The sequence below is a fragment of the Podarcis pityusensis genome (assembly GCF_964106645.2).
Source record: "Podarcis pityusensis genome assembly, chromosome: 15".
Taxonomy (NCBI): domain Eukaryota; kingdom Metazoa; phylum Chordata; class Lepidosauria; order Squamata; family Lacertidae; genus Podarcis; species Podarcis pityusensis.
The window spans coordinates 4,528,527-4,556,156 of record NC_138040.1 but is presented as its reverse complement, the minus strand read 5'-3'; the positions used below and the strand labels follow the sequence as shown (position 1 = coordinate 4,556,156).

At 46.3% G+C, this 27,630-nt stretch overlaps 3 protein-coding genes across 7 annotated transcripts in view; 1 reads left to right on the top strand and 2 right to left on the bottom strand.

The window, feature by feature from the left end:
- VMP1 (vacuole membrane protein 1) overlaps positions 1-5,580 on the bottom strand; it is a 103,305-nt gene extending 97,725 nt beyond the window's left edge. The window contains exon 1 of one of the 2 annotated variants that reach the window (XM_080983141.1): positions 5,431-5,580. The gene's annotated coding sequence lies outside the window, so the exon portion shown is untranslated. Of the gene's footprint in view, positions 1-4,895; positions 4,915-5,430 lie in introns of those variants that run through there. The other variant, XM_080983144.1, reaches the window with a different exon arrangement.
- Positions 5,581-6,014: 434 nt separating this feature from the next.
- Positions 6,015-13,639, top strand: PTRH2 (peptidyl-tRNA hydrolase 2). Of its 3 annotated transcripts, XM_080983265.1 has the most exons (3): positions 6,061-6,267; positions 6,819-6,906; positions 7,060-13,639. In XM_080983265.1, exons 2-3 carry the CDS (start codon positions 6,857-6,859, stop codon positions 7,583-7,585), a joined length of 576 nt encoding a protein of 191 aa, XP_080839391.1. In that variant the 5' UTR covers positions 6,061-6,267; positions 6,819-6,856; the 3' UTR covers positions 7,586-13,639. The 3 variants fall into 3 exon arrangements, with proteins under 3 accessions (XP_080839393.1, XP_080839391.1, XP_080839392.1); XM_080983267.1 differs by lacking the exons at positions 6,061-6,267; positions 6,819-6,906 and adding an exon at positions 6,015-6,034; XM_080983266.1 differs by lacking the exon at positions 6,819-6,906 and having other exon boundaries at positions 6,062-6,267.
- The window catches only part of CLTC (clathrin heavy chain), a 74,391-nt gene continuing 59,081 nt past the window's right edge, over positions 12,321-27,630 (bottom strand). Inside the window, exons 23-33 of one of the 2 annotated variants that reach the window (XM_080982753.1) lie at positions 26,788-26,952; positions 26,006-26,113; positions 25,717-25,884; positions 22,873-23,022; positions 22,475-22,606; positions 22,162-22,272; positions 21,785-21,955; positions 20,554-20,775; positions 18,658-18,678; positions 15,102-15,177; positions 12,321-13,992 (exon numbers count right to left, since the gene is read on the bottom strand). In XM_080982753.1, coding sequence (XP_080838879.1) covers positions 13,868-13,992; positions 15,102-15,177; positions 18,658-18,678; positions 20,554-20,775; positions 21,785-21,955; positions 22,162-22,272; positions 22,475-22,606; positions 22,873-23,022; positions 25,717-25,884; positions 26,006-26,113; positions 26,788-26,952 — 1,449 coding nt within the window. In that variant the 3' untranslated portion in view covers positions 12,321-13,867. The remainder of the gene's footprint in view (positions 13,993-15,101; positions 15,178-18,657; positions 18,679-20,553; positions 20,776-21,784; positions 21,956-22,161; positions 22,273-22,474; positions 22,607-22,872; positions 23,023-25,716; positions 25,885-26,005; positions 26,114-26,787; positions 26,953-27,630) is intronic. The other variant, XM_080982754.1, reaches the window with a different exon arrangement.

Here is a 27,630-nt window from a genome sequence, read left to right as displayed (position 1 = left end):
GAAGTCACATGCTTTAAATGTGTGTTGAATGTGCTTTGACTATACAGTGTGAATCAGCTCTTGGTGACATTGGCAAGTTCCTACCTGAGGAGAGATCTGAACCGGCTCTTAGCTCACACCCATCACTACAATATTTTTAATAAACACAGAAAGCGCGCAGGAGGGAAATGGCAAGGATGAAGGAGTTAACAGATAGCAAGATACATCATTAGTAGTAGTGGTATTAATTAAACTTGCATACCACATTTCATCTGAAGCTCACAGCATAAAAATATCAAACGAGAACACAAAATTAATAATAATAACAATAAAAGCAATAATCCTCACCTACCCACAAACACATTTAAAAGGCCACAGAATATTCACTCAGCCAAAGGCCTAGTTGTCGAGAAAGAACAGACAGAACCAGGTTATCTTTGAAACCTTTGAGTCTTAAAGGATTCAAAGTGAACCTTGTTCTCTGTGAAAAACCACACAAAGATCCAATAGTAAGCCTTTTGGACTCTGTCTTGAGAGAGACTTTGTACCAACTTTGAGCAATTGCTTTTTACAATTATATCCTCTCACCGGTGGCAGTGTATTTCAGATGGACAAAGCCAGCCTGTCAATTAACAAAGATAACAAGATCAATGAGAGAGATCCACAGCACACACAAACGTAAGCAGTGGCTTATAGTCGATTTCTCACATTTTTAAACGCCACTTCCTGGCAAAACTCCCAAAGCGTTTTTCCACTTATACACACATTCACAGAAGTATAATGTGCAAAGCATTAAGAGGTCAATGTTGTGGACAGAAGCACATAGCCACAAAAGCAGAGGTCTGTCCCATTCAAATCTTGCCTTTGCCAGGTGACTAACAGAACACTCTCAGCTCCAATTCTTCATCCACATACTGGGAAGAAGAAAGCTAACTAACTTTCAGGGCTGCTTTTTAGATTTTACAAACTGATCAAAGACTGAAATAATGGCACTACAGGGATATTGAGACAACTGCAGCAGGGGGTCTGGAAACAGGGTATACACCCACAAATTGTACCTTTTAAAATAAATAGACAACAAAACTCATAAACAGAAAGTGATCTTGGAATTCCTTGCCTATTGAAACAGGCAGACTTCACTGTACTTCTTCTAGTGTCTACAAAAATATTTCTGATTAGGCAAGCCTTTCCAGACATATGGAATGTTGGTGTGTGTGTTAATCAGGTTACAGTTTGTTTTAATTACTTTTAAAATAATTTAAATAACGTAGGTTTTAACTGCTTTATACTGATAATTTTATTGCTTTCTTCATTTTGTAAACCGCTTTGAGGCTTTATTACAGTTAAGCTGCATATAAATCTTGTGAAACAAATTAAACAGCTGGAAACAGTTTAAAAATACAGGAGATTTTGACTTTGAACTTATCTTCCTTTCAATAATTTTGACCCTGTTTTGATGGCTAAAGTGAGGAACTCGGCTATATTTTCTGTGACTTCAGGGTTGGAGCCTGACAATCAATAACAGAGTTCATCTCAGTTTCCCAAGTGTAGAGAAAGCACTGAGATAAACTTGGATATTATACCTAAAAAAATTACAGTACAGTGGTACCTCGGGATACATACGCTTCAGGTTACATACATTTCAGGTTACAGACTCTGCTAACCCAGAAATAGTACCTCGGGTTAAGAACTTTGCTTCAGGATGAGAACAGAAATCATGCTCCGGCGGCGCGGCAGCAGCAGGAGGCCCCATTAGCTAAAGTGGTGCTTCAGGTTAAGAACAGTTTCAGGTTAAGTACGGACCTCCGGAACGAATTAAGTACTTAACCCGAGGTACCACTGTATAAGACAGACTTCGCCAATTTTGGACGACAACTCCATGTGCTGGCTGGGGCTGATGGGAGTTGTAGTCCAAAGCATCTGGAAGGGACCAGGTTGGCTGATATAGGATGAGCCCAGCTAGCATCTTGACTGAACCTATACACGAATGCTAAGTTGCTCAATCATCAATGCCAAAACCCTCACAGCTTTTCTGCGAAAGTGTGCCAGCTTCCTGCCTCTACAATACCCATCAGAAACATCTTCCATAAATCAGCATTACAGCCTGATCTTAACTGTGTTAAGTTCACAGGACTCCTTTCTTCGAAAGCAGGCTAAATCCAGAGGCTAGATGAGAACGATGCTAGATTCAGACACCAGAGGGAGCAACAGGAACGAGGAGAGGGGCTGTTCTGGTGTGAAGGTCTTGAAGAGAGATTCTACCTCAAACTGACCTTTTGGGCTGCAGTCGAGCCTCAATTTGAAAACAACAATAAAAAAAGAATCTAACCACCGATTTCCTTGTTCTAAAGTTTCACTGCTAGCTTGCGAGACACTACCCAAACACTGTCAGCCAGGGCTGGGATCAGGGGAAAGCCAGAAAGAAAACTGATCTCTTTTATTACTACCAGAAACTGAGTCTGAAGGGCACTTCTGGCCTGTTGCTATTTTTGGTTGGGGTTCAAGTGCAAACAGGCAAGTCCAGGTTGCGCAACTGAAGGCGACCGGGAGGTCTTGAGCAACAAATCCGCTTCCCAAAAATACGGGGCTTTTTGCAATAAGGAAAGTGATGGGAAAGGGTGGGGGTAATGCTTGCTTTGAAACAACATTGTCTAGCCTCCCTGCAAGCAAGTCAAAATGACATGAGGTCATGAGGAGGCACCCAAAGTATTATCTAAGGTGAGTGGGTAGAAGGGGCATTAGCCTGGCTGCTCTTAACAGGGCAATAAGCTGTTGCCACCTCAGTGAAGTGAGGAAATCAACATTCCTGTGGGAATGTTGTGGCAATGGGAATGTGTGCGTGCGAGCATGTGTGTGACACACCCCAGAAACAAGTTGAATATTTTGTTCAGTACAGTGGTACCTCGGGTTAAGTACTTAATTCGTTCCGGAGGTCCGTACTTAACCTGAAACTGTTCTTAACCTGAAGCACCACTTTAGATAAAGGGGCCTCCTGCTGCTGCCGCACCGCCAGAGCCTGATTTCTGTTCTCATCCTGAAGCAAAGTTCTTAACCTGAAGCACTATTTCTAGGTTAGTGGAGTGTGTGTAACCTGAAGCGTATGTAACCCGAGGTACCACTGTAAACTGGGGGCAAAGAAGAAGATAGAGAGGGTAGTAGCATCATCACTATCCCATCTAGCTGTTATCCAGAAGGTTGCTGGTTTGAGCCCACCCAGGATTCCTGCATTTCAGGGGGTTAGCCAAATGACCCTATTGGTCCCATCCAACTCTACAATTCTACGATTCACCTTTGTAAGACTCCTAAGAGGAGACTGCCATTACCATGTTTCAACTTCACAAGAGATCTCAGATGGCCAAAAGAGGGAATTTCAGCAGGTGCACATTTTCTAATCCTTACAGTATTGTGGCATGACAAGCCAAGGCAGCAGAAATACTTACTTAAAAATAACAACACAGCAGCTATCCAGCTGCTCTCTCCCTGTGCCTCATGACCCACAGCCTATGTACGAGTGTCTGCAGGAATTTTTGGAGGTTGTGGGGAGTAAAACACTGAAACCCAGGGAGCGGGCTAGCCTCTCCTACACACGGTATCTGTATATTTTGCCTTGCATCTCAGGTTCTATGAATGCCAGAAGCTTACTCTTTTTTAAAGAAAGTGGTGAGCCTGGGGATAGAAATGAAAGCAGCGAGCCTGGTTCATGGAAGGAGGATTGCTGCCCCTCTTGTCCCACTAGCACCCCATGGCCTTGTGGCTCCCCCCCCCCCGGTGTGATGGGAAAATAAGTGGAATTGTCTCCCAAAGTGCATTCATACTTTCAGCATACAAGAAAACCAGTTGTCCAAATTTTTAGATCTTTAATAATTGGAAAGGCTGTTCTCTCCTTGATGACACCCTGACACAAGTTGCATCAACGAAAAGCTCCTCTTACCAAGTGTTAGGTGACAACTGCAACTGGGTTTGGCTGCCCTACTAACACGCAAGTCCAAAACATTCATTTCCGTTAAGTAATCAATAATTGAAATCCTTCCCGCTCCACACTCAATTCTTCATACCAAACAGAAACTATGTCTCAGTATACACAAACACATGTGCCAATATTTCATTCCCTGCTGTTAATGTGTCTCTAACATTCTCAATGTATAGTCTGTAAGCTCCTTGGGGCAAAGACCCGTCCCCTTTAAAATATCTACATACTGCAAAATACAGAAGATTAAATAAATAAGAGCTTCTATGAAGAGCCCATGGACATTGAGAAGATAATCAAATGTATATGAAATAAACCAAATTAAAGAAAAAACTGATGCTTTAACTGAGTAGAGACTCGGCTACCCAGGAGTAAGTCCCACTCAACTCTATAGGACATACTCCTGAGTAAGCAGGCATAGGTTTGTACTATGAATCATACCCAGGACAGACCCATTCGTTTTCAAGGAGATGACTTGCAGTACAAATCTATGCCTGTACACTAAGAAGTTCCACTGTCCTCAATGAGACTTGCTGCCAAGTGTGTATAAGATTGCAGACTTAAGTCAGATACAAGCCTAAGTAGTTACTCAGATTTCAAAGACAAGTTAATAGAAAGCTGGTCTTTATTTATATTTATTTATATAAGAAGACTGCATCCAATCTTAGCCATGCTTGGATCAAGCACACTGAGATCAATGGACATGCCTAACGTGCATCCTTTCATTTCACTGTGTCTACTCTGAGCACAACTAACAGACAGAGCTAGTTGGGTTTCAAGGCAGAATTTGAACCCAGCTCTTTATTTCTTTCTCTCACCCAACCACCCAACCAGTGCCCTCCACACTGGAGCCACAAGAAGGGTCCTTGCCTCAAACTGAAGAAGAGAGCTAGATGAAGAAAGAGAAGCCCACTCCACAAACAACAGACGCTGCCCAGCTCCCACCTACCTTCAGAGAAGACCCACTGAAATCAAAGGACACGACTAGCTCAGTCGGTCGAGCATGAGGCTCTTAATCTCAGGGTCGTGGGTTCGAGCCTCGCTTTGGGACAAAGAGCCCTGCCTTGCAGGGGGTTGGACTAGATGACCCTGGTGGTCCCTTCCAACTACACAATTCTATCACTAACTCAGGTCCATTGGGTTGTATCCGGCGCTGACCTTTCTCAGGGTAGACCCATTGAAATCAAGGGGAGAGGGCGGGCTGAGACCCTGCTGGTTCCAATGGGTCTACTCTGAGGAGAACTTGGGTTAGGCACAGCCCACAGGCAGCTCTGAAACTGAAGGAGAACCGTTTGCGAGGGGCAACCTCCCCACCCCGAGACCACCGCCGGGGTCTCTCCCTGCCTTTCCTGACAGGATAATAAAAGCGCAGGAACGGGGGCGGGGGGGGGGGAGAGACTCCGCGCTCGCCTTGCCTGCCCCGTGTCCCTCCGGGGGACCCGTAGGCAGCGTAGGCCGCCCCCCCTCAGACCCCCGCCGCTTACTTCGCTCGCTCTCTTCCCACAGGCGCGCGGCAGCCCCAGCTCCGTCCGGCTTCTTCCTCTCCTCCTCCGTCTCCGCCTCCTCCTCCTCCTGCCGCTCTTGATGTTACCTCCGGGCTTCGGGCCAACCCGGAAGTCGGGGGAGGGCTCTCCGCTCGGCCCCGCCCACCGGCCGGAAAGCCGGTCTCTTCCCCGTCGCTTCCGGGCGCGGTGACGTCATTTCCTGCGCGGCGCCGGTTGGCGGCGTCTCCTCACGCGCCTTCCTTTTTCGGATCTCGTCTTTCTCTTCTCAGCTTCATTACAGGGAAAGGAAAGATTTTTTAAAAAAAAAGACGGGAGGGGGCTGGGAAGAGAGAAATATATACATCTATTTCAGTTGGCAAGCGCGCTTTCCGATTGGTCGGTGTATGTGTGGCGTCACGCAAAGGGGCGAAGCGATTGGCCGGCTGTCTTTTGACGTCGCCCACAGGCCGTTGGGAAGAGGGGGCGGGGCAGCCTTCGATAAAGGCACGCGCGGTGTTGCGATTGGCTAGCCGTGTTTGTGACGTCGACTGCCGGCCCGCATCGTGGCTCCTGCTCTGAGGCTGGTCGGCGGCGCGAGTGGCTGGTGAGGAGACGCGGAGGCGGCGGGAAGGGGGAGAGAAAGGGCGGGGAGGGTCCCAAGGAGCGCGCCTGTGACTCAGGTGGAGATTTATGCAAATAGAGTGGGGAAGCCAAAGAAGTCAGTTGGGACTGCTAGGCCTCTCCGACTTAAAAAAAAGAAAACTCATTTGCATCTGCAAATTTACTTTGATGCTGACCGAGAAAGATGGGGTCCTTGAATGAAAACTCTAGCCGATGGTATATTTATTAGTCTCATTTTTACTATTTTTAATTAATTTTCTATATCGCCCTTCACCCAAAGACAAAAGGGCGGTTTACAACTGAAATATACTCAGAGTCGAGAGTGGATTTCATGCTCTTTATTCAGCTCATAGTGGGGAGGAGGAATGGAAGTTCCCCCAGAATGTCTGCTTTATATACATTATTTACACAATGGGCCCCAAGTAATTGGCTAATTCCGGGATTCTCCTGTAGGCCAATCAGGTTGCGGATTCATAGGAACAAATGAAAACGCAGACCCATTGTAAAGGAATGGAAATTATTAACTTGGATCCATTCATTTCAGTGGGTTCAGCCTCCTAGTTAGGTACAACCCATTTGATTTCTTCCACCCCTTTGTCCCCTATAAGGTGCCAGGGTAGTTCACAACAACACAAAAATACAGAATTAAGTATCATTTGGCACGATATCAATACTTCATATAAGAGTTAACCTATATGAGTTGAGGACCCTTGGCCTACAAACCCATCGCCTCCCCACCCCCCGCCTGAAAATATTCTGTGCTCCAGATGCTTTGGACTACAACTCCCAGCACCCCACCTGACCCATGGCAAGGGATGGTGGCAGTGGGAGCTTGCATCATCTAAAAGGCACCAGGTAGGTGAAGGCTGGTTTACTCCCTAAGCTTTCAGTCTTTCCCAGATGCAACTGCTTTGAACTTGGTACCTTCTGCATGGCTTTGTTGTCGTGAAGGCTGCAATTTCTATTTTCCTGAGCACTCCTAACATTCCTCTTGTCTTTGATCGCTAGATGTACTATGGATTACCTTTCCAAGCCCGGTCTCTTCAGTATAATTGCTGGTGTTGCCTGTGGGGTATGCCTGGGCTGGAGCATTCGAGCCCGGTTCTTGCGACCATCCAAAGCCAGAATGACCCAGCTTGCCAATGAACTGGGCAATGAAGCCACTGTCATGGGCGAAAGCGGCGAATTCAAGATGGTGATTGTCGTCCGGAACGACCTGAAGATGCAGAAGGGCAAAGTGGCAGCCCAGTGCTCCCATGCAGCTGTCTCAGCCTACAAACAAATCCAGCGCCGAAACCCTGAACTCCTGAAGCAGTGGGAGTATTGCGGACAGCCCAAGGTGGTCCTCAAAGCCCCTGACGAGGAAACGCTGCTTCAGCTCCTGGGCGAGGCCAAAACGCTGGGCCTGACAGTGAGCTTAATCCAAGATGCGGGCCGTACGCAGATAGCCCCGGGTTCCCGGACTGTCCTCGGCATCGGACCGGGACCAGTGGAGGTTGTGGACAAAGTCTCTGGCCATTTAAAACTTTACTGAATACGGAGCATCTAGCCCAGAGATAATGATATCAACTATAGATTTAAAGCAAACAACCCCTTAAAAACAATGATTATTGAGCAGGATCATGGTTTATTTTTCATTGCCTTTCAGTATTTGGAATACATAAAAATGCAACAGGTTATCTGTCCACGCTCTGCTTCTTTCTTGTCAGCTGGTTAAACATGATCCTTGAACTTACTGTCCCAGGAAATTGTTGATAGGAGGAAAAAAATTAAGGACATGTATAGTAAGTACAGGGTGAAACCTGCTTCTCTGGGGCAGTCTGTGGATTTATTTATTTTTTAAATAGAGAATTGGCTCTTTGAAAATGGTCGGTCTGAAGGGACAGTTCTTATGAATATGGACATTGTTCCTGGGATGAGGAACTTGTCACTCCTTAGGTTTTTCTGGACTCAAACTCCCATCTGCCTCATCCAGCACAACCAGTGGTTTGGGATGATGGGAGTTGTAGCCTCTGGTCAGCCACAGTTAGCCAGACCACCCTTGTTTTAAAGACTCAAATCTGAGGTGAGGAATGTAGAAGGTGGCCATCCTACAGAGTTCTTTAGTTGTCATTCACATATGCCTAAGTATGATCTGAAAAGAGTTAAAGGATATTCCAGCCGAGCAAAGACTTTGTCTGTGGCCTGGGGAGAGTTCCAAGGGTCAGATGGAGAGCCCTGAAGGGCCGCATTTATTGTTGCTGTCTAGCAGCAGCATCCTGATATTTGCAGCAGCGTATCTTGCCTTCATGACAAAACAAAATCCATCTGTTAGCTCAGTCTTCGATTTCAATGACTAGGGCAGCAATGAAGCAGTAGCAGCACCTCTGCTGCTTGTAGCCGGACAAGATTTTTAACTTGCCTTTTATCACCCATTAGAACAGCCCTCTGAATTAGTAAAATGCAGGCAAGGAAAAACTGCAGGTTCTTAACCTTTGGGGGCTTAGCAGTGATGCTGTGTTAAGTGACTTGTGAGTGGATCTTTAGCAACAGAGCATGAAGAGCAACCAGAGCCATAGGCCAGGACTGTTGTTCCCCGACTGCTAGGAGGGCCCTAATTTCCCTGGAAGTAAACCGGAGGCACATTTCTACAGTCATTTCTACACTTGTCTTCATCTTCTCCTGGAAGAAATGAAGCACACTTCCTCCTCCACAGCTGCGGGCTCTTCATATAGTAACAGAGCAAACCTTTGCATATTTTCATGGAAGAAACCTCAATGATGCCCAGCTGGGCCTACCTCCAAATCCTGGGGACTGTTGATGATGCTGGGAACTGTAGCTCTGAGAGGGGTAAGCTACAGTTCCCAAGATTCTTTGGAGGAAGCTGTGTACTTTAAATCCATAGTGTGTACTCTGCCAGAGCAGTAGACCCAAACAACATGGTGGAATAAGTTTTCAAGGCCTGGCTGATCCCATTGTGGCATGATTTGGGAACTGGCAGCTCTAAGGCAATGGTGGTGGGGGCTTTTCCAGCCTAGGGGCCACATGCTTTCCCACAAGGGGATTTCAGCTTAGTTCTTTCTCTGACACCCAAGCAATCACTATCTGGTATACAATACAGTAAAAACCATCTTAACCTAAAACCAAAATTTATATATATATAAATACAGAGATCAAGCAGGAACACGCAAACATATGGACAAACAGGCAGGTTTTCAATGGCTAATATAGTGTCAGCTAGAATTAGTGGGAAACAGTGTTTCAGATATGGGGTGTCACTCTAGAAAAGGCCTTGTCAGACACATCTCTGCTAATCTATGCCCAGAAGAGGAACATTAAGAGTTAACACATAAAGCACATTAAGTCACTGCACTTGCCTGGCTCATGTGCTCAAGCCAGAAAAGCAAGTTGCTTTTTGGCATGAAAGAGGATTTATTCAACCATGCAGGCAAAGAGCTGAATCAAGGGTGGAGTTAGGCTTTGAACTGGCAGTAGGGTAGGATGTAGCAGTGCAACTCCCCCCCCCCCCCCCGCAGTTAAATGTACAGCTGTTACTTGGGAAAATACTAATACTGTGACTATGAATCCAAAACTATCTGTATTATCTCCAGGGACACCCTAACGAGTTAATTAGCCACAAAGGCCAGGATAACTTTGCTATGATAGTTTCTTGCAAGTGACTCTGCCTCATTGTATTATTGGAAATCAATTAAAGTTCTCCTTTTTTAAAACAAAACAAAACACCATCTCAGCAGTGCTGAGTACAAGATCAATGTGCTGGTGTAAGAACGCTGCACCAATTTCACGTACACTTAGCTCTGATTATCACTAACTGCAATGTTTGCGTTTTGTTGCTACTGAAGTTCCACCTTACAATTGCCCCCTTTTATAATACCTTCCAACTGAGATTTCACTTCATGCCTCTGCCAAAATGGGATTTAGTCCATGATGAAATTTGAGCCAAAATAAGTTTGTTAGCCTTTGATTTAAAAAGTACCCACAAAAGTCAAACTCTTAATTATTCCATCTTGCCACTTCCATTGGATGGCAGCAGCTCGAGGGTAGACAGTTTCACCATCAATCAGTTTGAAATCATGGAGAGTCACTACATCTCAGCATACTAGACAGTACTGCCATGTGTGTGTGTGTCACAGAACTTTCCCCCCGTATATGTGTGTGTGTATAAAGTAGAGCCCTGGAAGGATGGAGAGGGTAGCTTCTAACCCTAACCCTTCTCCATTCCCAAATGAGAATAGTGTCTATACATTTTGCCTCATATCTCAAGTTCTACAAATGCTATAAACTTGCTTTTTTAAAGAAAAAGCTGGAAATCTTGGGATTGTGGTCTATGCTTGGGGAGCGGACACAGCCCCCTTCTCCACCCCTGCTCTCTCGTGGACATCCATGGCTAGAGGGCCAATGATCTGACGCAGGTTCAGAATTCAAGCCTTTTTATATGGTACCATGAGGACTAGAATCTTGCTTTGTTTCTAAGGGAAAGGCCGCAGGTCTGTGATATAGACTACCTGCATTTACATGCTTCTAGGTTGCAGCCTTTCAGGTGCACATGGGGGAATAAGCAGATCAACTTCAAAAACAAAGAGCTGTTCTGTTAGCAACTGCCGCTCCTTGAAATATCTATGCAAGAGCGCAAGTGATGCAACAGCATGTAAGTGGCATGTTGTGATTGCACCTTCGCAGCCTGTGATCAATGCCCGTTTATAAAATGATGGAGAAACCTGAGCAGGTGCTGCCCTCTGGTGGACATTTCATCCAACAGCCCAAAACAACTGTTTGTGTGTGTTGCAGAATTTTAATTTCATTCCTTGTTAAAAATACCCCAGCATACTTTATTTGCAGAGCGGTATGCAAGTTGCATAATTATGTGCAACTGTTATGTTATGTCAAATATATTTTCATAATTTTATGTCTGTTTTTAGTGCTATCTGATGCATATTTTATGTGGGTTGCTTAAAGCAGAGATAGACAAAGATGGTAGATTCCTACCATCACTGGTCTAGCAGAGGTGGGGAACTTGTGGTTCACCAGATGTTGGATTCTCAACTCCCACTTTTTCTAACCATTGGTCACTCTAGTTCGGGTTAATGGGACCTAGAGTCCAAAAACTGCTAGTCTTAATACTTAAATCAGCCAAGGCACACTCAAAGCTTCAAGTGAGGCTCTGGGGAAGCTCAGACACCACTCTTATGGCACAGTATGGGAGAAGTGTCTTATTTTAAGCATAAAATCTATTAAGGATATGATGGATTCGTATTGTTTATGGTGGATTTCAAGGTGGTGGGCAATTGTTCTTTTGAGGGGGGACGTTGCTGCTTTGTATTGTACATTTTAATATAGGAGACGCTCAGCAAAACATGCTTCCAAAAATTATGTGTGGTTCTATTCATACAGAACAGAGACTGACTTAATCTTTGCTTGCTGGAGAACCTGAGAATTGCAGTGTGTGTGCGTGCAAAGGATTGTCTACTTCAGCCACTTCTTGGAGGGAAGCTGTATTAAAATGACAACAGCAACATGGTTGTTGTGTAGCACAGTTGCCAACCAGCAAATAATCTTAAGATATGTCTACTTTTGAGTAGAGCAGGGTGAGGAAATGGATATGGCCAGTTGCATCTGCCTTAAGTTCTGCTGAGTAGAGCCATAGAAAGTAATGGAGGGAAGTTAACCATGCCTGTTAACTTTAATGGGTCTGAGAACTTATTTGAAAACATACCTATGGCAAGGTGGTGTTTTTGAAGAGTAATCAAGGCACACTCAAGTGACCTTTACAACAAAAAGGCAGGCTTGCAGCTCTGGTACAGACAGGAGTTTGGGTGGACTGATACTGGTTAAGACCACCAAAATGGATTTGTTGCAGGGAAAATATGTGATACAGGCAGCTTATTTTTCGTAGTCTGTTCTTGTAGCCTCTGCACTGAGAACCCTGTAGGCATTTTGTAAGTGGCTATATCAGGCTTTATTTACTCTTGCCGCCTTTAAAATGGCAAAAGCCAGATCGTTACCTATATTGCAGTAAACCAAGACACGTGTTGCTTTGATTCTCGTCAGCACCCACTCCTCCTAAATATCTGCTCCAGGACCTAACGAAGACCCAATCCAGGACAGCCCAGCGAGTTGCTAGGTGGTTTGGTCACATGCACCACCCCACCATGTGCAGGCAGAAACTGGACTCTTCCAAGCCAGCCAGCCTTGCCAAGCAAGTCTGGTCTTCCTCCAGCGGCTAGGTTCATCATTTTGTACATGCAAACATGACAGTAATTCGAAGAGTGTTTGAACATTGAAGTCAATTTTATTTTGAAGCTAAATATATTAAGGCAACTTAACATACCTATAACATGATCTTTTTATTTTTTTTAATTTTTTGTCAGATTTAACTGGAAACACTCAAAAACTACAACCCTAAAGAGGTTTTCATCACCTGGTTAAAAGACGCTGTCGTTGGCCCAGCTGCAGCCACCTGTTGAAAAGTGCTATCATCTCTCCCCTTATTCCAGTATATAGTCCCCAAACATCTGCCTCACACACATCTCTGTCTCTCTCTCACACATAATCTCTTCAGTGCAAAGTCACCTGCCAATATAGTCTGGTCTCCATAGTAACAATTTGGTATTTTTGCTAAGTTGCTGGTCCCCTCTCCCGTCTGACCTTGAAAAGCACCAACCTTTCCGTGTTTTGCTTTTCAACCGAGCACATACATTGTAAAAAGGAGCTTGAAGAGAGATGCATACTGAAAAACTACCATAGAGCATGTCCACAGTCCAGTAATTTATTATTATTTTTCCAATTCGAGTCATTTTTAAATTGCACAAACAAAAAAATTGAACAGCAATTGGTTTTCTTTTCCCCCCTCCTGCTCTTCTGTTTGAATTCTCTCTCTCTTTTCCCCCCTTCTCTCTTCTGTACACTCAGGAAAAAAATATTGATCTTGAACACCACAATATCCAACATACACGAACCGCAGGGCAGGGTTAGGTCAAGTACACGCACACTTGGATTCATGGTGCTCCCTCCTTGTTCCTCAATGGAAAATAATAAAAAAATGGTCCCCACAAGAAAAGCACAGGGTATACAGTAGCACGACAGAAGGGTCATCATCCGTTTACGTATGGAGTGAACACACACTAGCATTTTCTCTAAGACTAAACTGGAAACCTGCATAGGTTAAAAAGGGGGGGAACTCTACTAGGTTTGCCGCTGTTTTTTAAATTCAGGAAAGGTTGTCTGTACTCATGTCTTTTATTTTTAAAGAGCTAAGCAATCCAAGCGGGGTAGGAGATGCCGGTTTAGTGTTCCAACTCCCAAATACAAATCCTTCTCTTGGTTTAAGCTTTTTCTGCCGCCACCCCCCCTCTTCAGAATATACGACGAGACTTTTAAATGCATTTTTTTTCCTTAGATAAGACGGTACATATTTGTAAAGCTGCTCACATACACTGAACTTGAGATTCGATAGTAGAGTTTAAACGTTTACAGAGTGCAAATTGGAAGAGTCACAAAGAGACCGGGGTTTAATGTCAAGAAGCAAGTCTTGCAAAAAAAAAGAAACCAAAAAGGGGGGGGGGGAGCCCACTCAAATATTCCCATTTGGGGGAAGAAAAAAAAGTCCTTTCTAAGTGACATGGAATGTGGAAAAAAGAAGGATTATGCTTAAGTGGGACTGAAAAGGTTTGTGCTGGGGACGGGGAGAGAAACAAAAATACAGTCCTTCATAAAGTAAAGGTTATAAGGGGCACAAAGCTTTTTCCCTGTCGAGCTGAAGTGGGACGGTGGAGTTTCAACAGCAAATCGATGCTAGCTCCAAACAGACTTGCTTTTCTTACATGGTGTATCCGAAACCGGGCTGAGGCTGCCCATAGGGAGGGGCAGTGTAGCCGTAGCCAAAAGGTGCTTGTGGGGGGACTGCGACGCTGGGCCCAGCCGTCAACATCAGCTGGGGCTGACCTAGGGGGGAAAGGAAGCGGGAAGAGGAAGAACGGTTAGTGAAGGAGTCGGCGCTCCATTCAATCCATGTTCATAAAGGGACAGCATGAGAACCCCTACAATTAATTTTTATTTCATTTGTTTAATCAGAACTACCAACTCAAAACAGTTTACAAAAAGCAAGCAAGCACTGTTATGAAGAAGCAGCATTCCTGGCTTCTAAATTATATGTCTGTGTAGACTTGCTGAAATAGAAGGCTTTATATACAGTATTGTGTATTATGCCTAGTGAGGGCGTCTTGCCTAATGTAGACAGGCAAGGAGTTCCACAACAGAGATGCTGCCAGACGGAAAGGGGTTTTTCTCTCACAAGTGTGGAAAGCGCTCAAAGTGGCGCTTGTGAAAGGGCTGAGTGGGCATATTTGGGGCAAGGCAGCCCTTCAAGGAAACTGCCATCAATTCCAGCTATTGTGAATTATCAGCATATACAGTGAAACCTTGGCTTTCGGACGTCTCCGTTGCTGAACGCTTCAGTTTTCGAACGGCGGAAACCCAGGAATAAATGCTTCCGTTTTCAAACACACCTCGGAAGTTGGAACGGCTTCCGCTGTGTGTATATGTTGTTTTTCACAATTTTCTCTACTGAATTGGCAAACCACCCTTTGTGCCTTGGTTTTTGAAAGTTTTGGAAGTCGAACCGTCTTCTGGAACGGATTGCATTCAAAAACCGAGGTACCACTGTACCGGTATTTAGCTGCTGATGTATCACAGTGTTGAAAACCAAGTATCGCCCAGCCCTAGCACCTTCAGAGAGGAAATGTGTCTCCTGAAAATTGCTCCTCTTTCCTGCAATCTTGTAAGACTGCTTCATTAATAGCAAAGTTTTAAATTTAAATCTGCTCAGTACCCTACAAATAAGTTTATTTGATTAGAATAAACGCAACATGGCAGCTCTAGGTATCTTCCAGAAGCGCACTGTACCAGGGCAGGGAACCTCAGGCCCAGGGGCCAAAAAAATATGGTCTCTGGCTGCCAGCTGCCGAACTTCCTTAAGTCCCGTTTTAGAACTAGCTGCTGCAAAGTGTGCCCATTTCATCCACCCAACTGCACATTAAGCCACAGGTCGTTACCATAAACAATGGGCTGTGTTTCCGTTGCCTGCTCTTCCTCTTTCCTCAGAGACTCTGAGGCGTCCAGCTTGTCCACCTAGGAAGACAGAAGAACCCCAAAGAAATCAGGCAAGGCTGCGCTGCAGAATCTCAACTCCCGTTTTGTTTTCTGGCAGAGAAGTGGAAAAGCCTTCAAGGGGCGTGGAACGCAGTCAGAGAAACGAGGTCGCTCCCAAAATGAGGTTTCGGGGGCTGGGGGGGCGTGGAGTTAACGTTGGGACTGTTACAAAGACCGCCTCAACTACATTGGACAGCCGTTTGGAGAAAAGACGTCAAGGAGGTTCTGCCGATAAACCTTCAGAATGGAGGGGAAAGCCTGACACCTACCGCCAAGTGGTTTTTCCAGTTATTCATTCCCCAAGCCTAGCCTGGACCTGTCAGGCTCATTGTCTCTAGAGGCTGCACTTGGGGGATCAAATGACCACATCCAGTAATAGGTTTCTAGGCAATTTGTCACACTGCCATCCAACCGATTTGCCACATCCCCAGCTTGCAACGTGACCTGCAATACCTGTCTATTGAGCCTCTACAGGCCCCACCTGGACTCTACTACTGAGACACAGGTTTGGGTGACCTGAGGAGCACAGGCGCGTCTCTTTAAAAAGAACAGGGTTGCAACCATTTGTTAAAAAGCAAAAGTCCATCTGCCACCCAAGCTTCTTGCTTCTCCATAACCTATGGCTGCCTTTGACAACCTGATGCCCCTTGGGTTCTAAGGGACTACAACTCCTACCAGCCCCGGCCAGCAGGATGCGAGTTGGAGTTCAAAACACCTGGTGGACACTCAGGTTGGCAGAGGCTGATCATATACAGGAGAAAACAACCTTTATGAAGTGTGGGGGGAGACGCAGCAGAGCACTGGAACTGTGCCAGGTTGGAGGATGGTTCAGCGCCCTCCCACCTCACCCCAGTCTGAATGAGGTGCCCAGGATGGAGACATTTTTTGTTCAGCATCCAAAGGATCACAGCAGAACCTCCCACTAATCGGTGTGTTATAGGTGGATCGCAGAAGGATGATAACGGGTGAGTCCTAACTCCAATGCCACAAATTACAAGACTAACTTCTATGATCTGGAAGTTACTCTTGGACCTGAGGAAGATGCCTTCTGTCAGGTCAAACTGAATGTCCATCTGAGCACACACTGCCTCCTCTGACTGGCAGACGCTTTCGAAGGCCTTAGCCGGAGAGAGCTTATCCTCACCTGTCACTACCTGATCCTTTCTGGTTTCCCTTTTTAACGGGGAATGCTGGGAACAGGTTCTACATGCCAAGCAAGTGATTTGCTACTGAGCTACGGCTCTCTCCTTACTGTTTAGTAAGACTGCTAAGAACTTAGGCCCTACTGGGTCAAGTTAATGGCCCACCTAGTCCAGCATCTTGTTCTCACTGCGGCCGACCAGATGCCAGTGGGAAAGCTGCAAGCAGGATTCAAGCACAAGAGCCCTCTACCATCCTGCGGTTCCCAGCAAGTGATATTCAGAAGCACGGCTACCTCCAGCCGTGGAGGCAGAGCAGAGCCACTATCACTGGGCTGGAATCCATCTCTAGAGTAATAGGGTCAGGTATGCAGTTTCCCCCACACCCCCTGGTTGGCTTCCCCACGAAACACAAGGGAGATTAGGAGAACACACAAGGGGGCGGGGGGAACAAATGTGGAGGGGGGGGGGAAGAGAGGCAAACGAGAGCATCCAGTCAACCTTTCTCAAGCTTCATAGCCTGCTCTCTGGGCGGATCGTGTTACCCCTACAAAAGTCAACACTGCTCCTGCTGGGAAGCCTGCGGCGATGAGGAAGAACCAGAATAAGCTTGGGATTGTGTGAGGTTACCGAAGCAAAGATCCAGACAGAGAAATGCAAGCTAAGCAGAAGAGGCAGAGTCTCCACAGGGCCCAGGTCAGTTTCCGGACCAGACCATTAAAAAAACAACAACACAAAAAAACCTGTCTATTAAAAATAAATTTTAAACTCTACTCAGGTGGCTCTTACTAAACACAAGTGTTTAGAATATATTCTGCAAGCTTGTTAAAAAAAGAGGGAAGGGGGAGAGAAGCTGCTCTTTACACAAAAACCAAACTATTGGACACTCCCTGCTGATAGATTTCGTTAAGTGCACAGAACTGCATTTTTTTAAAAAAGAAAGGCTTTTCCACGGAGACTGCGATAAAGCTGCAGAGGGGGGAGAAAGAGTAAAAAATAAAAAAAGAAATCACATGCGGTCAATGTTTTATATATATGTATATATATATTTATCTATATATTTTTGGTGCCATGTGTGTGATCATGGAAAAAAGGCAAAAGAACTGAAGCAGGGGAGTGAGGTTGGAAAGATGGCGGCCAGACAAGGCTCCCTTTCCCACCCCCACCTCCCCAAAAAAGTTCACGGCACGCAGCACCCCACCCCGCCCCTCCCCATCACCCACAGCAATGCGCTTTGCAGCTTCAGGGGAAAGTGAGATGTAACATCACAATGACTGTTGAACATGCTCAGTTCAAGAAAGCAAAACACTGCAGTTCATTAACCTTTTTTCACACCACACTTTTCTTTTCTTTTTTTTCAACCGACTCAACTTGCTAGCTGCTGAAGGACTTTTAGGGAGAGCGTTCTAAGGCACAGATCTGCAACAGGTTCCAGAAGCTGCCGCAGGGGGGGGCGATCAAAAAAGGAAGAGGCGGCAGCTTTAAATCAACGTCCGATTTGCAGACTTTTTGGAAGATGGCTTTTTAGCATCCCCTAGAACCCACCAGCCAAACAGAAAGGGGTTTAACTTCTGGGAAAGGAAGTTCTTTGAGCATCAATTCTGGTTTAAAGGAAATGCTGAGAACATCTGGGAGGGGTTTTTATTTTTGTAAAGGTGAGAAGGGTTTAAACCAAGAGGGCTTTGGCTCAGGGAACGAGCCTTGGGCTGGAAGGAGAGCCTGCTGGAAGTGGGAAAACTGGACGCTGAGTTGGAGGTGAGAAAAAAAAAACCCAGTCTTTAAGCAGCTAGCTGGAGCATTCTTTGGTTTTGCCTACTTTCAGCGAGACACATTAGTAAGACTCGAGGATCAGGTGTTGGATCACAGTCCTTTCCAAGGAGGCAAAAAAGATACTGCATTAAATGAGGGAGAGGAACCCAGATTGCCACCCTGAGACTCTCCGGGGGGTGGGGGTGGGGGTGGCACCACTAAAATGATTTGCAGCCACCTGCAGGGCAATTTATTTTAAAATGTTTCTAGGGGACCAGGTTCCCAGGGCCTTGTGGTTTCTCTTCAAACTGTGATCCAACTGATTGCATCCAACCTTCCTGGGAGAGTCTATTAGCCAATTAGTGTCTACTGGTTGGTCCTACAGCTAATGACTATGGTTTTAATTTGCAGAGGCTTTAGTGAGATTTCTGTTCAAGGGGCTGGCGGGCAGAAAGCAGTAGCAGCAGTGTAGTAAAGGTAGGAAGGAGGGGAAGAGGGGGAAAACTCATGCAGATATATATCCTTAGACTCAGGCCTCCAGACTTAAAGATTGAAAAGAATCAACTTTCACCTTTTCCTTTATTGTATCAACCTGCAAAGGAATTCAGAAGGTGCAGCTTAGAGGAAAAAAACTCACTCCATAATAGAGCATTTCTTTTTCTTTTAAAGGTAGATTAAGCAAAGAGCAAAGAAGGGGGGGGGGAGTTAAAACCTTAAAAAACCCCAAAAACATATTGGAAGTTATCTGCTGCTGAAAGCCAAGTCGGGCTTCCGATTCCAAGGCCAGGCCAGGTTATACACAATGTACATAATGCAACTGAGTGCAGGACTAGGATGTCGCTATGCTGAGATCGCTGCCCCCAGGTTAAAGGAACAAGGTTACTGCTGCCGCCACCAAAATTATTTCTTCCTTAAGTCATGCATGCTGGGTTCAAGTCCTTTTTTGACCTGTGACCCTGTGTTTCTGAAAGGAACAGATCCTTGTGGGGTAGAGCTGGGAGCCAGTCTAAATAGTTCACATCCTAGCATACACAGAACCACCTAATCTCAGCCTTGGTCACCCAGTTTTCTCACACTTTCAGGAGCAGCAGGAGTATGCTTTTAGGAGTTTTGACTGTTTTCAGAAGGTTATTCTAAACCGTTTTTAAAGAGGTTTATTTTTATAGCATTGATACATTTGCCGCCCTGGACTCCTTTGGAGGAAAGTGTGGGATATAAAATCAATAACTAAAATAAAATACTCCCATTTAAATGATTATACAGCTACTGAGCAACTTTCGCTGTTTTTATCGAGAGCTATTGCGGCAAGCACTACAAGCTTCTGGATAAATCTTTTGTGCAGAGCGATCACTCAAATGCACCTTTCCATAAACACAGGAGGGCTGCTTGGGGGGTTGGGGGATGGAGAGAGAATGCAGACTGCCTAGAACTAGGAAGGGCAACTGCTGGGAACATGAGCTGGCTGGGGTCATCAAGGCACCATTCTTTCAGCGAAAGGATTGCTGAGATCGCCCAAAACCTTTTGGAACCCCTGAAACACTCAAGTTTTAAGCTGGTGCTGCAACAAGCAAGTGGAAAGCCAGCCGCTCAAGAGATACCTCTTTGAAAGCATCACTTGGGCTCAGTCGAGGAGACCAGAAACCCCTTTTCATAGCTTGACCAACAAGGGAGGTGGTCAGTATGGCAAAGAGCAAATCACCTAGCAGGGACTGCAGAACTGGTTGCTGGACAGATTTGTTCCCGAGTGGGCAAAGCTTCCGACCACCCCTGAAGAAGCTTCACAGTGGATGATAGAAACAGACCCTTTCTGGCTTGGTACATACTTCTGCACTGGGATGTCAGCTCGTGTAAGGAGGAATTGCAAAGATCTGGTTGCATCACAGTAATTGCAAATGCCAGCATATGCGGGAAACACGGCGTTCAATCCTTCGTGGATTGAAGTCTTACGGATGAACTACTCTTGATTACCCCCAAAAGTGGCTTCCAACCTGCAGGAATTGGTCTTGCGAGACCAATGCTAGACTGATCAGGGGGCTCCAATTCCAGGCCCATCCTCCAAGCTAAGCAATGGTAGAAGTTGTGGCTGATTACACCGTATCACCTGCTCTGGTCCTGGACCTGATCTGGGGCTGCTTCCTGGAAGGGACTGCTCTTTATCAAGACAGGCAGAACCTATTTAACTATGTTATGAAAAGGGTGACTTGAAAAACTTGTGCTCGAGCTTGCTTTCCCCTCCTCCCTCCCATTCCCTTTTCCTCTTGTGCCATGTCTTACTGATCGGGGGGAAAAGTCTCAAGAAGAACAAGTGCCAACGAGGACAGAGACTGACGCTCCAAGAAGCACAACGCAGGGGTTAGTCGCACACATAACACACAACTGATTGTGTTCATGGGGAAACAGCACGGCAAGCAACCAGCAGGGAGGCCTCTGATTTATTGGGGTGGGCGGGCTCTGAGGCCCTCCTTACCTTGCTCAAATACTCCTTCATGACCTGGATGAAGTAAGGCATGGCAAAATCCATGATATTGTGCCTCCAGGCTGTCTCCAGGACAACATCTGGCCGGAGGAGGTCATAGCAGGTGAAGAGGCAGGCCCCAAAACACTCCCTCTTGCCCTCCTGCAGGAACCACTGCAACAACTCTTCCGCCAGCTCAGTGTCTTTGGACTCCGAAGCGTACTGCATGGCATCCTGGGAGGGGAAGCAGGCGGGGGGGGGGGGGTGTCAGAAAATGTGCCAAAAAAAAAAAAGGGGGGGGGAAAGAGAAGAATGTGTGAAGCAAAGATGTGTAACTGCGCTACTGCTCAAGAGCGGCCTAGCTGTTGCCCACCTACCCCAACTTCATGTTTGGGACTACAAATCCTATCAGCCCCAGCAATGTTTGGGACTACAAATCCCATCAGCTGTGTTGGCTACATCTGATGGGAGCTGTAATCCAAAATATCAGAGTTGGGGAAAGGCTGGCCTCTCCACTGTGTGTTTTCCATCTGCAGTAGCTGCTACCAGGGCAACATTTTCAAAAGGAATGATGTTACTAGGGATCTTCAGAATGTTCTTCACACTTTTCTTTTACTCGGGCTCTTTTTAAATATATCCACGTTTATGAAAAATGCCTTTTTAAATGTTAAGGACAGGAAGCGCTTTTTTTTTATTCCTACCCCAAAGTAGAATGCTGTGATTTCCCAGAGAGGTTCAGAAGCCTACATTTGTTTCATGTTACATGCGGTTTTAGACGGCTATCAGCTTTATGTATTCCAAACTTGAGCTACTTTTACATGAATATGGGACTGATGTGTTGTTTGATGATGCCCCGTTTCTTCGCGCATTGCAGTTGCGGAACCTATCATATCTTAACTCTATTGTGTCCAATTTAGATGTTTAATGACGTGAAGCTGCTCTGGAGCCTATTGGTGAAGGGTAGTGTATAAAGCGCTTGAACAGACGTATTTCACATGGATGTGTAGTCTGCTTCTTTAAGAACACTTGTTTTCCAACAGCTGAATCTGAATAAACCATACAATCTCAAAGGCAAGAAGAAGAGGACAAACACCATGGCATGGAGGGTTGCAAGCACAGATCGAAGGGCCTCAAAAGCTCTTCTGCAAGCAAAGCTGCTTTGCCCTCATCACTGCCTCCTGGGTACCATGCTGGGCACCCTCCCAATACAGACAGGCAGCGCTCACCCCACCAGCCCTGTCACCTTGTATAGCCTGTCTTTCTTGCACAGCTCCACACTCTGTTTCCAGCGGTTGTTGCCTTTGAAGAGATACGCAGCGATTCTCCTGAACTCAATCAGCTCATGCTTCTCCAGGCGCTGAGCAAGGGAGATGTTGTCAAAGTTGTCATAGGCATCTATCGAGGTCCTGAGAGCCTGGACGGGGGGGAGAAGGTTTTTAAATGGCGCTTTCGGGCCAATGAAGGCAGGGTATAGGCATAAATATAATAAAATAATATCTCAGAGAAACAGAGGGTGTGGTTTCTAAGCAAAGATGGTATGGAATTTCTGATGCACAGAGACAGAATGGAAGATGAGTTTTAGCATCCTGAGAACATGTGACACCCTGAAACCATTCCTACCTGATAGTCTTCTTCTATAATGAAGAGGTTGTTCAGAGATTCGTTCACCGATTTGTTATTGTGGTTCTGAACGGAGCGCAAGTAGGGCTTCACCAGTGGAAGCTGTTTAACCTGTGAACAGGGATAGGAGGTTACTGCACGACCCAACCAAGCAGCCAGGGGCTATTTAATCATTTTTTTAACTGCCTTAAAGTTGGGGGGGGGGGGATCTTGGCCAATACACAAGTGGCTGTGCTCTGATCTGTGGCAAGGCCACTTCCAAATTAAGGAGGGGATGCAGATGGAAGTTTCCTCCAGAGAGGGATGACCCTACCTTGCTGAAGAAGGTGACCGCACGCGTGTGGTCCAGTCGGGGAGACAGAACCATCAGCAAGTCGTTGAGCAGCAGAGGTTTGAACTCCAAGTAAAACTGGATCGCTTTGTAATACAGCTCCACATTGGCCACCTGAGGGAAGAAAAGGCGGGTTAACTGGCTCCCAAACATTTGCAAGGGTGGCAGGGAAAGCTTAAGGGAACGAAGGCGCAATTCTGGCTATCCCCGGCACAACCCCTCCTTCGTTTTGGCACAGTTCCCAACAGAAAGCCACTTGCTCATCCACCGCATCAGTGGTGCAGGATCATGCAGGCGCTTCCTGTTCCAACGGCCAAATCAAAACACCAACACAGATATAAAACCTACCAAGGGGAATTCACTCAGAAACAGGACAGTACCTTAGTGATGATGTCTTTGAACTGCCCTTCCTTCCAAGCATCTGTCGGGTGGTTCATCATGGTAATGATGGCGTTATCGTATTCTTCGTATTTGTCGTACAGGAAGACTAACTCGGCCCAAAGATGGGCTTGTTCAGCTGCCCTCAACACCTTCAAGAAATGAAAATGGTTTAGAATAGGTGCTCACAAACTATGGTCTGCAGGAGTCTCTAAGGTCAACCGCAGCGTCTGTGAAGAACACTTAGAGCCTTGAATTGTATGGAATTCTAATTGTAATACAATCTAGAAATCACACAGCATCTAGAGCAGTGCATCACAATTGCTACAAAAGGCAGAAAAATCATTAAGTGGTCCACCAGGACCCTGAACAACTTTCAGGTGATCCATGGAGGGTGGACCACTGGTTTAGAGTATTAGAACCAGTCTAGTACAGACTGAGAGCCTTCCTAGCTTAGACTAGCACAGCATCTGTGTTCAACAATAACCAACCAGATGCCTCTGGGAAGCTCCAATGGCAGCCTTCCTCAGTTGGTACTGACCAATGGGAATTCACAGGAAAGCAAACCCCGCCTCCCAATGCCCAGAGCTACTTGGCCATTATCATGTCTAATAGCCATCAACAGGTCTACCGCCCACTCAGTTTGTCTGACAGGCCCATAATAAATAATAATAATAATAATAATAATAATAATAATTTTTTATTTATACCCCGCCCTCCCCAGCCAAGGCCGGGCTCAGAGTGGCTTACAAGCAATAATAAAAACAAGTTGAATGATTACAACTTAAAAACAACATTAAAATACAACATTAAAATATTGAAACATTAAAATATTAAAATGTAGCCTCATCGCATGAGGAGAAGGAAAGGAAAAAAGAAAGAGATGGAGGGAATCAAATTGGCTGCAAGCCAAAGGCCAGGCAGAACAACTCTGTCTTACAGGCCCTGCAGAAAGAAATCAGATCCTTCAGGGCCCTGGTCTCATGAGGCAGAGCGTTCCACCAGGCCGGAGCCAGAGTTGAAAAGGCCCTGGCTCTGGTTGAAGCCAATCTAACTTCCTTAGGGACCGGGACCACTAGGGTGTTGCTATTTATGTACCTTGAGGCTCTCCGTGGGGCATACCGGGAGAGGCGGTCCCGTAGGTACGAGGGTCCTAGGCCGTGAAGGGCTTTAAAGGTCAAAAGCAGCACCTTAAATCTGACCCTGTACTCCACTGGGAGCCAGTGCAGTTTGAAAAGCACTGGGTGAATATGCTCCCATGGCAGAGACCCCGTGAGGAGCCTCGCTGCAGTATTCTGCACCCTCTGGAGTTTCTGGGTCAGCTTCAAGGGCAGCCCCGCGTAGAGCGAATTACAGTAGTCAAGCCTGGAGATGACCGTCGCATGGATCACTGTGGCCAGGTCGGGGCGGGAAAGGTAAGGGACCAACTGCTTGATGAGGCGAAGGTGGAAAAATGTCGCCTTGGCTGTTGCTGTAACTTGCGCCTCCATGGAAAGGGAGGCGTCAAGGATTACACCCAAACTCTTAACGGAAGGCAATGGCACTAATTGGGCCCCCGCAAGAGAAGGGAGTTGGTCCCTCATCCCCATGCCATCCCGACCCAGCCATAGGACCTCTGTCTTCAAAGGATTTAGTTTCAATCGGCTCCCACGAAACCATCCAGCCACAGCTTCCAAGCATCTGGTCAGTGTGTTCGGGGCCGAGTCGGTGTGGCCATCCATCAGCAGATAGAGCTGAGTGTCATCAGCATATTGGTGACAACCCAGCCCAAAGCTCCGGATAATCTGGGCAAGGGGGCGCATAAAGATGTTAAAAAGCATCGGGGAGAGAATTGCGCCCTGCGGCACTCCACACACCAAGGAATGGCGCGACAACATTTCCCTCCCTAGTGCCACCCTCTGTCCCCGACCAGAGATAAAAGAGCACAACCAGTTACGGGCTATGCCCTGTATCCCCATGTCTGCGAGGCGGTGGTCCAGAAGATCATGATCGACCATGTCAAAGGCTGCTGACAAATCTAAAAGGATCAGCAGCCCTGACCGCCTCGATTCAGTTGTCTACGGAGATCATCTGTTAGGGCAACCAGAGCCGTCTCGGTCCCAAAACCAGGACGGAAACCGAAAAAACCATGGAGAGCACTGTCCTGCCACAAGTGTGCACTGTTGGAGCCACTGTTGCCTCTGGTGCTACTGAACTCCATTGTCTGAGTCACAACGGTGGCAGCATTTGCTCCTTGACCACATGCTGCAGTGCCACCCAAATCCTCCTTAGAAAGAGGAAGCGTATGAGCGGATTATCCTCCACCTTGATGCCCGTGAGGTAGGTTAGTCTAGCAGGCAGCAACTGGCCCAAGGCCACCCTGTGGGGGGCCACCTTATGGCTGAATGGGGACATATTACGAAGCTGCACTACCACCGCTTCAGACAAGATCTTTTGCTCAATTTGTAGCCGCTCCCCATGGGCTCTAAGCAAGGAGGGGTCCCTCCCCAAATTGGAGCCAGGGCCTCCCTGTTCCTAGTTTAACATAGTTCCGCCCCCCCAAAAAATGACCCCTGAATTTTTGAATTTTATTGATATTGATGCTGCATTTTATGCTGTTTTTTGCTGTTTTTAAGTTGCATTTTAATCAATGTTTTATATTTGCTGTTAGCCGCGCTGAGCCCAGTTTTTAAACCAGGAAGGGTGTGGTATAAATAAAAAAAAAATTATTATTATTAACTCACCAAAATGCTCAGGTTCTGCAAGGTTCTGGGTTTTTGCTTTTAACCAGTGTTCTTCCTCTTACACGGCCACCCCCACCTGTTTTCTATTCCTCATATAATTTGCAATCTTAGGGACGGAGTTACCTTAGGAATGTTGACTCGCGACCAAAAGAGCTCCAGGTGTTCCCTCATTTTCTGTGGCTTGAATTTGGAGTAGAGGATGGCCAGCTCCGTGAACATTCCCATATGGGCCCGCTCCAGCCCCAGAGCAGATTCCAACATGGTGATCAGCTCCTCAAAGTAGCCACGGTCCTGGGGGTGAAAGAGTAACGAGTTAATGCTCAGCAACGGCCGCCTCCTTGAGCACCCCTTTACGGAGGCAAAGCTCTGCAGCCCCATCAGCACTGCTTTTTCTTCCCCACCTCCCCATTACCTGGTAATAGTTGATGAGCTCCTCCAGTTCATCCGCATGCACAACAATGTGAAGGCCGCACATCTGGGCCAGGCGGAACTCTTTCCCATCTACGCACGCAAAGCAGACCTGGAGGGGGGAAAACGTCAAAGACCGAGCTTCAGTTACCTTCTCTCTCAGAGGAACTGGGGGGAGCAGCAAAGTCCTCCTCTAGGAACCCCTTTCTCCACTGTTGCACTGAGCCAGCATCGTTCTCTAGATGATGCTAGACTCGAATTCCCATTAGCTCAAGCTGGCAAGGCCAAGGATGATGGACCCATCTAGCTCAACACTGACTGTATTGACTGGCAGCAGCTCTCCAGGCCTTTTTCAGGCCTTCCCAGTCCTACCTGGAGATAGCAAGACTTGAACCTTTCTGTATGCAAAGCAGGTGCTCTACTACTGAGCTACAGCTCTTCCTTTAAAACCAAAGCAAGGTTCCAGTCCTCATGGTTCTGAATCAAAGGCTGATTTAAACAGGAACAGAGGAAGCTGCTTTATACAGAACCTGAGCATTGGTCCATCTAGTTCAGTACTGCCTACACTGACTGGCAGCAGTTCGCCAGTGTTTCAGACAGAGGACATTCCCAGCCCTACCTGGAGATGCCAGGGATTGGAGCTGGGGTCTCTTCCCTGACACTATCACGTCTGATCAGGCCTCTCCTCTTCCATGAATCTCTCTACTCGCCCCCGCCCTCTTTTAAAGCTACCTATCAAAGCCAGCAGGAACAAGCTCTGCATATTGCATGAAGTAAAGGGCTCACCTCCTTCCAAGTCCGAGTGCTGTTTGCTTTCCGGGCCCCGTCCACGGCTGCCTGATATTCGCCGAGGTGGACCAACGTGGAAGCCAAGCGCCCAAAGTTGGAGACATTGTTATAGAGAAGCTTGGCTGCGTCATACATCTTCTCATCATAGCAACGGTCGCCAACCTAGAGAAGAAGATGGTGAAGAGAAAAAGTGCTTGATTTCATCCATCCAACCATGCTCATTCCGTACTCAAGCGTCCTCTCTTAAAATTGAGGTCACATTTCCCCTTACTACTTGTTTTCAATTATCTGAATACCTTTTCTCTGATTACACCCCCCCCCCCATGAAATGACTCAATTTTCTCTGTTTATTTTCAACTTCTCATTATTTAGGCACCATCCGTCCTCCCCGCCTGACCCCGCAAAGCAATGACAAGACAAGGCTAAACTATCTGAATCATTTGACCATACGAAAGCATTTATCTAAGCTTTCTGAGTGGAATGAACAGTTCCAATGAAATATGAGTGCTGGACTGATCAATTTGACAAAGTGCAGTGCCAGTTTTGTGAATGGGAATAGAGATTTGACCCACACAATGGTATGGCACAGCTACATTCTCACTGGCTTGATCGCAGTGATATGCCCTCACACATATCACAGTTTGAATTACATTTCACGAGTTCTGGAAATTTGGAAACTCGTGATTGCCTGTATAAGCTTTCACTGCTCCACACATAGGTCATTGTACACTTTTGTTCATTTGTGACTTAACGCCAATAAAACTGTATAATAACAAAGCAAAAAAACCCCGCTACTGGACCAGTTTAACCAAAAAGCCTGGCTTTCTTTTTACAAAAGCA

Excerpts from the sequence above, each read along its gene's own strand:
- PTRH2 (XM_080983265.1), top strand. The coding sequence starts at position 6,857 with ATGGCAAGGGATGGTGGCAGTGGGAGCTTGCATCATCTAAAAGGCACC. Across the intron at positions 6,907-7,059 it reads CATCATCTAAAAGGCACCAG|ATGTACTATGGATTACCTTT; the intron begins GTAGGTGAAGGC and ends TTTGATCGCTAG.